Genomic DNA, 13152 nt, shown 5'->3' on the forward strand with positions numbered 1-13152 from the left:
AATATAACACAGTGCAAGTCTTCACCCAAAACTGGATACCATTTAACCCACTCCCAGTATATCCCAAGTGGGAAGGGGAGAGAGTGATCAGAAATCAATAACTAGATGATTTTTGGTGCTTCATTTATTAAGCTTGCACTGATTTTAATTCTTACGGACACAAGTGGAAAAACAGAGACATAATACTGCTTTTGAATTAAGAGAAGTGAACAACTCAGTGGTGTATAAACACGCATGTCCTGGTAGCAGCATACAGCTAGGGTTAGGGTCACTATTTACTTGCTAGCAGAAAGCTGAAGGAGCATTTTAGGTAGGAGGAAATGCAGCAGGAGTGAGGTCTTTCCGTGGTTATGTAGATCTTCTAACAAAGCAAGGAAGGCTGCCAGTTTTGGTGGGAACCTTGGTCTTTGCCTTCCTATTTTTCAAGCTCTACTGCCGATGAACCCTATTGTGTCAAGATGATTTTTTTGAACAAAAAGCCCATTGCCCAATACTGTTACAAACAAGCAATGAACTGTCATTGCCTTTTTATATTTTCATCAATCTTCTGTAAACTTTCCAGATTATGATCAAAATACGATTTCAGAATAACTGAGCAAATTAGGTAATGACAGTTTTATATTTTGAAATTAAGTATGTGGGTGTTCGAATTCTTCTGAGCCCACACAATCTGGTACAGAGATGCTACTAATTTTTAAGCAACTACTTTTTCAGATTTATATGGCATATTTCCTTCCAGACACTGGAATTTTAATTGGATCCCCTGTGAGTTGCTTCTAGTTTTAAAATGAAAAGCAATTATTTTTTCGACTCAAGTCTGGGTGAAGCTTTTAAAACAACAACAGGGAGAAGGGGAATTACTACTTTCCCTAAAATTTCCCAGTACTGCTGCATCTGCTATAGCTGAAGGAATTTTAATAAGAGAAGCCTTAGTGCAAGGTCTCGTTCACCAAGGCTGATCGAAACCCTATTTATTGTGTTAGCAAAGGTAAATTCCCCTGTTGCTCAAGGGTTATAGTTGGCTACTACTGAGCCTGAAACAACTCTGTCTCAAGGGAGGCTGTTACACAGAATGATTACCCATAAGGTAAATCAACACAGTTACATGAACGTTAATAATTCAGGCATGAACCTTTACATTTTCAGGACACAGGAAGAAGGATGCAGCCAGAGCATTTGTACATCCGCTACCCTCAAAGTACAAAACTGGACCTTATGGGCAATAGATAGGTGAAAGTCTCAGCTAACATCTACAGACATGACATTCATCAGATAGGTAATGAGTCCAAAAACTTACACTAGAACCATTTTGTAAAACCTGCATCTGAGATTTGTAAAAATAAATAAATACAAAAGACAAAGTTGTTGCGGTCTTCTACGTAGGATATACTAACATTATTTCCTGAATATTAACACAAGCAGCTAAAGATCTTATTGCATGCTACAGAATTAGCTGTCTTCCAGCACACATGAATCCTAAAATGACCAAAAAAGTTTAAGCACCCTGTGTACCACCTGTCTCACATACAGTGCTCACACCATCCGAGGATCACACGCATGAAATGCTGGTGAACTGCAGCTTTGATAACCAGGGCAGGATCTAGAGCAGTATGTTACATACTCCGCCCACTCTAAAAATAATAAATATATAGAGGCCTTAGTAATATCCATTTTTCTGCCAGAAGGTGGAACTGAACTTGCAGCAAAAGAGCAGAATAATTTAATTCAGTACCACAGTGCTGCCTGCGAGCAGCTCCCTCCACCTGCCATTACAGATGGGAGCAGGACAAAGGTCCCAGCAGCGACAAGCATCTCCACTGGAAGCCAGCGAGCAACCTGGCTACCTTACAGCTGTGGAAAGTAAATTTTAAAATAGCCTGAACTTCAATCATCCAGCTGTAAGAACCTGTCTCTTTCCTACTGAATTATAAAGATGATGTTGCTTCTTTGACTGATTTTAAGCTTTTCACTTTAAAATACAATCTAATGGTAACTTAGTAATCAACCTCATGATGGGTATGCTATAACGTGTACTGTGCACACCTTCTCTGTAATTTTCAGATTTAAAAAAATGGATTCAAACAAATATAAAAAAATGTAAGGAACATACATGTATACCTTTTTTCCCCTCTGATTTTGAAAGAAAAAGAACTTAAAATAAAAGGAGGATTTTTAAACCTGCACTCCTAAAACCGGTCACTTCAATCCAAGTTTGGGTGACTAGACAAGCAGAGTGACTTTCCCACAAAGTTAACAAGCTGTAGCTTTCTATACCAAAGTCCCAGCTCATTTTGGAATACATTATTTCATACAGTTTGAGAACTGCACACTTCAAATCCATTAAGTGTCTTGAATCAGAAGTGATTTCATGGCAGAGTTAAAACTGTTTGGATGTACTTCCATCTCAAATGTTGAGATCTCTTATGTATTACTTTTCGTCTAAATTTTCTAGGATATGAAATTGCCTGGCATCTTATCTGGATTCTGTTTCAGATAGTAAGTGTATCTGCGTGGATCAGTGTTCATTAGGAGGCAGGTTTGCCTGATGGACAGTCAACTCTGCTGTATCACACCCACTGACTTTTATATTACATACAGAAGAAGAACTCCTGAGGCTAGTGCCATACAGGACTCTGTTTTAGAGTGGTTTCTGAACAGAAACATTTTAGAAAGCCTCCCTGATTTCTCTGTATGCTTGCTGTTCCTTTTATTAGTAAGAGAGGTTCAGAATAGGCATTAAGAAGAGCGTGTTCAAGACAAAAGAGGCCAGGGAGAGGCTCCAGCATTTCTTAGTAACTTATCAGTGTATGTGCCTGAACAAACAGATTGATAGATTCTGTTCAAATACTAAACAAATATCACAGACTGTTCTCAAATTCACATCTCGTATATGATATTTCTTAAGAAAATATTTGTGACTCTACTCTAAATTTCATCTACTTTTGTCTCTTGAATAAATTATTTTTCCCAGGGAAGACTCCTAAATATAGTACTGGTAGAGAACTCAAATTACAAGTAATTTAACTTCTTATGCGCTACTGGCTATTCTTGGAGGTCACAAAGGATATCCTTTTAATTAATAGTTTTAAATCCCATATGCAACATCAGAACAAAAAATTGAAATATTTGACAATTACTGCTGAAGAAAGATGGCATACCACTGATTAGTTACTCTAGTTTCTAGAAGATAGTCGCATACTTCTAATAAAAGATAAGCTTGTAAAGCCTGAGACAGCATCAAAACCACTATGAGCAATTTTTCATTTTTTAAATAGACAAAGGAGAAAAGCAAATTAAAAAATATGAATGTTTCTATTGTGAGCATTTCTGCATTTGTTTTCTGAGGAATGATCACGTCAACATCTTGCTACAATCTGCCAAGCAAGGACACTTCATCCATATTCTGAGAAGCACCTTCCTCCATCACTTCAGTTAAAGGCTTGTACAGCTAATTTCGAATTCATTAAATCCAACATATATATCAACTCTAAGAACAAAGTAAAGAGCACAACGTAACTAAGTGGAGAATCTCTACCAGGAAAAATGCCTTGTTGAAACCGCATTTTACAAAGCTATCACTATCATAATCACACACAACAGAACGAAGGGAGTTTGAAGTGAAAGGGAATTGCCCTATGCACATTTTTGGCCCTGTATTTTATCTGAGGTGCTGAAGCAAAAAGAAAACGGTTTTAATATACTACTTTTAAGATTTTGGTAACATTTTAATTTGAAAATCATGGGCCATTTTAATAAAACAATGTCATTAAAGTAACTTGCCAAGCCTTCCATGACTGGGCTTTATAGCATCCCAAACAAATATGACGAAGTTTTATGAAAACTTAGGGTAGTTAAGGATTTCATGGGCATACTTCTAATAAAAGATAAGCTGAACAACTTTGGTCGTCTTTTTCCTTTCAACAGGCTGGATGTCACCTCTCAAGATGCAATGCTCTGCAGACGTACAGCCGTATAGGAGGAAGAAAGTTTGATTATAATGAAAACAATAGTTACTTGTCCTCCATGCAACAGTGATGTGCTTCCAGACAGGCTGCCCTGTGGATGATGTGCCACAAATGTTCAAGCTGTTTCATGCTACTGACTGGTGTCCATTAGGGCCATACCTGAAGCCCAAACATCTTCTCCGGCATTTTGAAGTATCAAAAACAATGTAGTCACACATCACCTACCTCCCTCAGCAATAAAAACATCAAGGGAACATGCTGTTCATGCAAGCTGTTGAATCTGCATGTGTGACCCTTTCTGAAAATCCGTAGTTACTGTAGGCTGAACAATCATTCTTTCTTTTTCTATAGAAAAAACATCTCCACACACTTTACCTCAATGACTAACAAGCAGTTGCCCATTTCTCTGAAATGAGCATTTCCCAGTTGCTGCCATGGTAAAATTGGCAGTAAAGTAAAAAAAAAAAAAAAAAGAAAAGAATCCTAAACATCTCATGTTGCTCTAAGTAGCAGATAGAAAGACCGTAAGATGGCACACTGCACAGCTGACAGGCTGCCAGAGGCATAAAGAAACAAGCAGGATGTTTCTTCTCATGAGAACTGCAGTTAAATCACTGGCACAAATTAACCATGCTAGGAGACTCAAAACAAGATATTTACTTAAATGTACTTATTTAATTTTATTTTACTTCGTTCTCCATCTCAGGTTCTTTTGCAGGACGTAAGAGGGCTGAATTCCCCAGAAAGAGTGGAGGATGGATATGGTAGCGAACTAGAAAGCACAGAACAGATGAGGACATAAAACATTTATTTTGAAACTATGAGGATCCTCTTACAAGTTAGAAAAGGAGAAAAACTATAGTCAGATTAAGTTTCAAAGAGCATATTTTGATGTAGGGTATCAATATGTTCAAACTCACTACAATGAATACTGACAGTTTTCCTAATGATTCCCAGGTAAAGCAGTCCTAGGGAGTTACCTGCATGTCCATGAAGAGGGGAATGTGGTCGCGGGAGAGTTGGAGATGTGCTGGATGTTACGATCAAACTCTTTCTGTTGCTTGTCCGACAGCTGAAAGAAAGAAAGATAAACGATAAGGCATGGTCGGATGAACAAGAGCACCTGAAGACAAGTCCCGCAGAATGTCCTTCAGCTAAGGAGGAATCTCTCAGTATTTAGGTCGGTGTTTCCTCACGCTCTCAACCTCGGTAGTGACCCTGCAAAGAAGTAAACCTACACGGCCAAAAGGTACTTTGTCAGCAACGAGTGTTTTAAAACTTTAAAACGCTGGAAGCAATATAAAAACTGTATCTCATGCTGCACAGGCCACTAGAGACAGCTGACAACACATGCCTGATTCACAAAATATGTGCAACTCATGCTTCACAAATCACATGAAAAGCAGAAAACTGTAAAATACCCCAGACTGCTTCAGATATTCTTACCAATATCCAATCTAGCAAATAAATCTGTTACAATTATTGGCTATTAACTATAAGAAACCAGAGCATATTCCTTAGGGCAGAGTTAAAATTACAAAGCAAAGTGTTAGCACAATTCAGCAGATGAGCAGGATTACTAATAAAACTTAAGACCTGAGATTAAAGAATCTTTGCAAACATGTGCGGCAATACCGATAGAAAACTCTGCAAAGCAAGTTTCAGACAAGCCCTCTGCTGAATCAGCTCCACTCACTGCCATGACTTTGGTCCAGCAAAGAAAGTGACACTTCTGTATGAGGCAGTTCAGATTTATTTTCTTCCCCACTGGAGTTTCAGAACTTAGACAAATTAAGAGAACAACGTGTTCCTCCATTTGCTTCCCAGCCTGTGATTGCTAGTAGCAAACATTTAACTCTAATGATGATAAAAGTAATTGTAATGGGCAAGGAAAACATTTTTAAATCATGGGAGCTGTGAACAAGATCAACTAGGTATTTAATCACTTTCCGATCACCACTTTTCCTGTTGTTTAAACAGAATAAACAGTCCAAGTTCCCAGCAAAATCCCACAACTGACCAAGTATTAAAAGCTACGTACATTTATTCATTGTACCTCTAACTTGCTTTCTAGATGGCAGAAACATTTCTGCTTACTTCAGCAGTTCTCAGAACAGGTAACTAAAATCATATTGGTCTTGATAGGGGCTGAGAGAATAGACAGGAGCAGGGAAGGCTGAGCAGAGGCTGAACAAGGAGGTCGCCGGCCCAGCTCTGGACGTGTCCTGTGAAGCGCCATGTTGGGTTACTGCAAGCGCATGCAAAGCCTGTTTGCTTGCAGAACTCCGAATGCTGACGTCTGCCTCGGTCCTTCCTGCACCCGCTGATCTTATGGAGCTGCCCAACAATAAACACGCTCGGACTGCCAAGAACTACAATGTAATGCAAAACTATTTTGCTGCCACAGGATACAGTGCATCTGACTATTATTATTTGTAAGCTTTTTTTATTGCTGTTCTATAGGAAACTAGAGAACTCGATGCAGAAAAAAAATACAACTGCACTGCCAACTATAATAAACAGTAATAAAGTTGAAGCACCATTAACTGCTATTCAGGCTCTTTAGTGTACTTAAAGCATTCCTCAAAATTATCCAACTGATTCCATACAATCTCCATTTACATTCATGTATTATTCAACAACAGTCCATCCAAAAACTGATTGCCATTGTGTACATCGTATGGAAAAACTAACAGCCTGATTTTAAGAAGCTTAAAATCTCAGTTCATGGATTTTTTTTTAATATGTTTTCAGTCACTCTATTTCCACATGGTTGAAAAAAACCAGAATACTCAATTCCAGCATTAATACCAGCTAAACATTATGTTTATGTTACCAGAAAATCTTTCTCGCAACACAGAAGTCCTGAGTATTCTAATATAATATATTCTAATATAATATATTCTAATACATTACTATGTAAGAAATAAAAAAATCCTGGCTATTTTAATACAAATTACAATGTAAGAATTTAAGATCTTGCTCAATGTAAGACACTAGTACAATGAGAAAACAGAGCTCCATCCTCTATGGTCATAACCCTTTGCTAAAAAGAGTTCCTAAAATACACTTTACCACAGCGATGTCTGGAGCTGGCTATGGAAACTTGGTATATTTAAATCGCAGCACAACAGGGAACATGAACTGTCCCAAACTCAGAGCTTTTTAACTGTTTGCCTGCATTTGCCAAATTGAACCGAGTTTTACAAACCCATTTGCTCTGCTGTATTTGCAGAGATAAGGAACCGAAAGAGAAAGGGTTAAGTGGCTGGAGAGCAAGCACAGCTGAGACCTGTTAAAATAGGTCAGGTTTACACAAATGTACCCAGAGGAGGGACTGGCTTGGAGTGAAAGCCTAGCCCCAAGTTAGGAATAAAAAATTATTCTCTTTACACCCCCAAAACTGGCTAACTTTCAGTTTCCCTGGATCTCTAACGTGGGATGGGGGAACATCACTTAGGCCCATTTAGCCATTTCTATGAACCGTGTGTGCTGGCAATAAGGCAAAGCTTAAACACAGAGGCTAAAACCAGAATTTCTTTTTTCTTGAATCTATATTATACGATGAGAAAAACATACAAATACAATCATACTCTACTGGTTGAAGAGAGCTCTCTGGATATATACACAAATAATAGATCTTGGAATCCCAGAGAAACTACAGAACAAGAGTGATGAAGTCCTGCTAGTCACAAAAATACAAAAAAAAGGGGGAAGGGTAACATGAAGTCTTCAGTTGGGTGACCTCCCCCAAGAAGTCACTATGACAGCATTTGAGCACCTCCTAAAGAAGAAGAGCTAAATATGAAAGAAGTAAAGCTGGCTTTAACCAGGGCTTTGTGCCAAAGAAATTCAAACTAGTCAATTTAAGTGTTGGCAGAAACAGTTCAAATGAAGAAAAAATTATTTCCTGGAAGACACACTTTAGCCAGACAGATGGTACTGGGCTCAATACTGAGCTACAAGGCCAATGATAGTGAGTAGATCATATTATTAATCCTTTAAATTGCATTAATTATTGTTTATTACTGTTCACGAATTCTCCAAACAATACTATATGTTTCCTTGCCTTAAAAATAATTCAATCGACGTAAGAAAACAGGAGTAGAAGGAGAAAGTAGAAAGAGAAAAGGTTACCTAAAAGAAAGTTCTTAACCAGTCCAGAGAGATTCCAAGCAGCATTATTTGCTTATAAGCCAAAATTTCGCTATTTTCATTAATGCAAGGTAAGCCTGACCCTGAATCACACCATTTTTCCTCTCACAATTTGGTATGGGTCTTGTTAACCTTTTTTTTTTCCTCAGATCCCACTTCATAATTTCAGAGAAAAAAACCCCTCCAGGTCTTCCAGTTTAGGCAAGATACGATCTTAACAGCGCAGAGTTTCTGTACTGCCCAAAGTTGCAGGGTCGAGCTCCAGCCAGCGGAGTGCTTTGGAGGGCTGTCAGCATGAAAATACCTCTGCTGCCACCCCCTGCCCTCCTGTGCCACCGAGGTCACACACCCACACTGCCAAACCCAAGTCTAGAAACCTATGAGAGCACGAGAGCAATCTGATTTAATTCTGACATGCACAGCAAAATGGAGAGTTTATATCAAAATATTTGAAACAACGCCCTTGCCATCACTACGGAAATTGTGTTTTTACTATTTCTAGAGTTAACTTCTCTGCCTGCAGTAAAAATAACATTTGTTACATGTACTGAAGCGTTCCCAGTGCATTCTTGAAACTGAACACTGCAGGACATCGGACGTGGGTCTGGTAACTGGACACTGGTTTTGGACCCACTGAAATGTGCTCTGGAGCCAGCACCCTTGGCCAGCGTTATTTATGAGAACATTTGGTAGTACACCTGCAAGCTGCACGCAGCCCGGGTGCTCTTCAACTACACCCTAACAAATCTTCTCCCGTGCACCAACAGACAATTCGATGTCTAGCCTCTAAAATGAGCACCATTAGTACACCCGGTTTCATATGCATTTTCAGTCTGAAAAAGAAATCAATGTTTCAGTTTCAGCCTAAATCAATATTCAATTCTTTATTTTAGCAGTTTACTCAGGGGACATCTCTAACTCACTGTACAAAACTGATTAACGTCCATGAGGCATTCATGTAATGAAAGCAAGGGCCACAGAAAAACAATTTAAAAATAAATAACCCACACCACTATCACGTAATTTCATAGCATTGCTGGTTATTAGAAATGAATAATGATAAGGAAGTTTCTCAAAATCTATCTAAATTTATAGGCCTTGAAAAATTTCTCATAGTTGAAGCTGCTGAATATGGAAGTAAACAAGGTTAGCACCGATTGCACGAGTCTTCCCATAGACTTTGGCAGAAATTGACTTGAGGTAAAAAGATGTACAGAAAAATTATAGTTTAAATCACATTTTGGTTAGTAATCATCAACGCATATGATTCGTATTAGTGATTTTTAATTATAGAGTTCTAGTTTTTGTAAACCACCTCAGGTTGTCAGAGTGCCGGATTACCTCTTGCATTAACTGATAACTCCTTTCAAAATAAAATTTCAGAAGTCCAGCATCAGACTTGTTCCAATTTGACATTTAATTCAGTGAGCCCAAATCCCTACAAAATAGGATCCAAAATTCAGAGCGATCACACCTACGGAAGTTATCTGTGGTCACATATTCTCCTAAAATGTACTACCACCTAACCAAATTTAACTAGATTATCCTCTGATGTTACAGGAGTTTGGTTTCAGTTGATTTGCTTTACAAAGACTTCTTTATGAGAAACAGACATTTTGGAAATGAAAATAAGTATTTAAAATTTTTATTCACAATGGCAGAAAATTTACAAAATCCAAAATCTGCATGTCAATGAATGCACCAGCTGCGCAGCAAAGTTAACTAGATGTGGAAGTTATTGTTTTAATTATAGTAATTCAAGATGGAAGCAATTTTGTAAGCTTTAGCACTACCAACAACAGGGATAATTAGTTCTCTAAAATAGATAAGAATAAGTAAGCATCTGGTTCAACTGATTATTTTTTTTTCATGTTCAAGAATAGTTTAAAAGTTATTCATCCTAGAATAACTGGGAAAAAAAAGTGTTATTATCCATGGTGTAGGTTTGGTGGTCTGCACGTTCCTACAATAAACACTTCTTTTCTCTTAAGGAAATACAGTTACGCTCACTGAAGATTTGAAGAATGGAAGCAACAAGTCCAACAAGCAAGTTTTTAAAGATTGCAGACAGATTCTCCATCACAACAGACACAGAACTACCCTCTTCTCAGTGTCACCCAGGAAAACAGCATGTATTTCCTGTCATTAAGTCCCATGAGCAGGGAAACATCCTTAATTTGGATCCCTTCCTTGTGACCTTGTCCAGACTAAACAATTAAGGTTTCTTTCTCCAGTGCATCTCTAGACAGTCTTTCCCTGCCATCCATTCTTTTATAAGGTCAAATCCCAACTCCCATGACCTTGAGACTGGGTTGCAGTATTCCTGTTTCCCCCATCTTATCGAAGAATTTCAAATAGGATTGAACTCCAGAACCTAAAGGAATTTAGCCTTAAAGAAAAATAACAACGAAAACCAACTGCATGAGTGCAGGATCCTCCTCCACAAGAAGCGTGTATGGATTAGTTACTACAACCATGACGACTACAACTACAGAAACAGATGCCAGTTGTTCAACAAGCCAGGCTCTTCTCAAATTTGCATCGCCCGTTGTTTTGAAGTTCATGAGAGGAAATAAACTGGACAAATAAGTATTTTTTTATAACTGGACACTTCGCTTCAAGTTTTCCGGCTTGCTGTAGGTGACAGTTGTACCAAGCTGCTGCAGGCTCACTCTGTGTTCAAGGGTGTTTGTTCCATGCAGGATGAAAAGCTTCATCCCCCTCCCTCCTTTTTTTTTTTTAATGCCTATTTCATATTAATCCAGATATGTGCAATGTATGAGCTGCTTCAGAGGAAGAAATTTTGCACAGCATACATCTATGAGGTATGAGAAAATCTTCTTGGAAAGTGAAGACAACTTCACTTTGCCATGAAACAAGAGAAAAGTCCTGCCCATATGGTTGAAGCCTTTCCCTTCTGTATTAAAGAAAGATGTTAAGGGGTGTTCCCATCCTCATGCTGGTACCAGTAAATTAGAGTCACTGTGCAGATGACTGTGGAAAGATGTGAATTCTGCGAGACAAGAAGCACGGAGATAAACGATATAGTCAACTTGTGAAATGTGGGCTGCACTTCTGTACAGATATCCAAAGAGAGCACGGGGGGTAAAAAAACATGAAGAACATCTTTTTTCATAATGCCACACATTTCAGCATGCTGACGAACATATTAAATCAAGTGAATGAGGAGTCGAGCAATGGAAGACCTACAAAGCATGCGGTAAGTTGGATGTAGACTGGTTCTTTTAAGGAAAATTAACATCTTAGTACTTAGGAATTAACTTATTGCATGAAAGACCGTTTTCCTTTCATCTAAAACAAGCTATATGTTGGATAAACCCTTCTACTTCTTCATTTAGAGCTCAAATTCAAGAAGCAGCATCACCTCAAACTAAGCAATTATGAAAGAAAAGGCTAAAATTGCCAGTTAACACCAAATTTGTGTCTAATTCGCCTAATGTTTGAGGCTGGTGCACACCTGCTTACACCACACTGTATAGTCCAGACCTTTTGCATTATTAACAACATACGAATAACTCTGCAAAGCCAAACAAAATGAAATGTCACAACAAATTACAATGACTGGTACAGCCATTCTCAACTAAATCAAGCCACTTTATTCTGAAATATTCCTCCCTCGCAAATACACTCCAAACCTATCTTCGTTCTTATATGAAAAGTAAAAAAATAAGAAAAAAACCTCTGATTATGGAAGAGATGCCCCAGAATAAATATAGATAGTATTTAACGGGAGAAAACTTACACCGACCTTCTCAAGCATTACTATCTCCTACTTCAGTTGTGTTATGCATTATACTGCCATGAAGTTACATCACAAAGTGTGAAAGGATGAGTTAATGAAAACTAAGCATAACTGCATACTGCCATTTCCCATCTCCTCCAATTCTATTATTAAATGCTTCACGTAGCGTAACTGCTTTTTAAATAAGTCTCTACTCGGCAACTCTCACGGAAGATAGTTTATCACATTTTTTTCCTCCAAAACATCCAAGCAAACAAATTCAAGAATGAAATGACAAAGTGATTTTATATTGTTTCAAATCTTTTAACCATGTAGCTTACAATGATATACAGGTGTGTATGTCCCATTCTAAACATTCTCCCCAAAGATGCATCCAGAAAACCAAGCATACGAGCTGAAAATTAAACAGTTTTCCAAGATTCAAAAGTGAGGAGGTTTAATATAAATCTTGCACAAAAAAAATATGAAAAGGCACTTGGTTGCTACATAGCACACAATGTGAACAGTTCTCTTTATTTTGTTTCAGAGCACTATCCTAGTTTAAGTATCAAAAAAGGTTACAAATTAGCTCTTTACCAGCTAATTGCAGCTTCAAACCTCAGTGTGAGGATAAATTACATACCTAATTTAAAAGCTATTCTAACAATACATTATTTTGGAAATACTCTCCAAATCAGACTGTGTCAATGGAGTTGCCTTCTCTGCACAGAGCACAGATTTTCACACAGTCATACAGTAGAGTAATAGCCAGGGTGGGAGCATTATGAACGTAAATGGGACTAAGATGTTTGCAATTAAATTATTTGCCAAATTTTAGAAATACATATTCTGAAGTTTAGACCAACAAAATCGATACACTTTTCCTGCGTCAAATACTCAAATCAAAGGGTAATCTTTTCCCTAAAAAAACAGCATCCAGGGTTTATTTTCTAGCGATGATTCACAGCCAAAAACTTTTCAATAGATTATACAGAAGCTCATAAAAGATGATGTGCCAATGATACCTTTGTAACTACATATGTTCACAACTCGATGGAGTCAAAAAGCTATTCCTCTAGTTCATAGAAATTGTCAGGTCTGACCAGTCTTAAATTATTGCCAGATAGGGCAAATGCCAGAGCAGACACTACTACAAAGGAAACCCTACTACAGACAGAGCATGGGAAATGAAAAAAACCCAGTATTTTTTAAATATATATACACACACACACACACATATGTGTGTGTCTCTCCGAATGCTGCCCTCCCTCCAAAAAAGGGAATGTAGAA

The 13152-nt window shown here is 37.9% G+C and overlaps 1 protein-coding gene across 3 annotated transcripts in view; it reads right to left on the minus strand.

Annotated features, from left to right (window-relative positions):
* MAST2 (microtubule associated serine/threonine kinase 2) overlaps positions 1–13152 on the minus strand; it is a 173576-nt gene that overhangs the window by 65427 nt on the left and 94997 nt on the right. For all 3 annotated transcript variants that reach the window (XM_009326585.1, XM_009326583.1, XM_009326584.1), the window contains one exon: positions 4946–5037. In XM_009326585.1, coding sequence (XP_009324860.1) covers positions 4946–5037 — 92 coding nt within the window. The remainder of the gene's footprint in view (positions 1–4945; positions 5038–13152) is intronic.

The sequence above is a fragment of the Pygoscelis adeliae genome, unplaced genomic scaffold (assembly GCF_000699105.1).
Source record: "Pygoscelis adeliae isolate BGI_AS28 unplaced genomic scaffold, ASM69910v1 Scaffold306, whole genome shotgun sequence".
Classification (NCBI taxonomy): Eukaryota; Metazoa; Chordata; class Aves; order Sphenisciformes; family Spheniscidae; genus Pygoscelis; species Pygoscelis adeliae.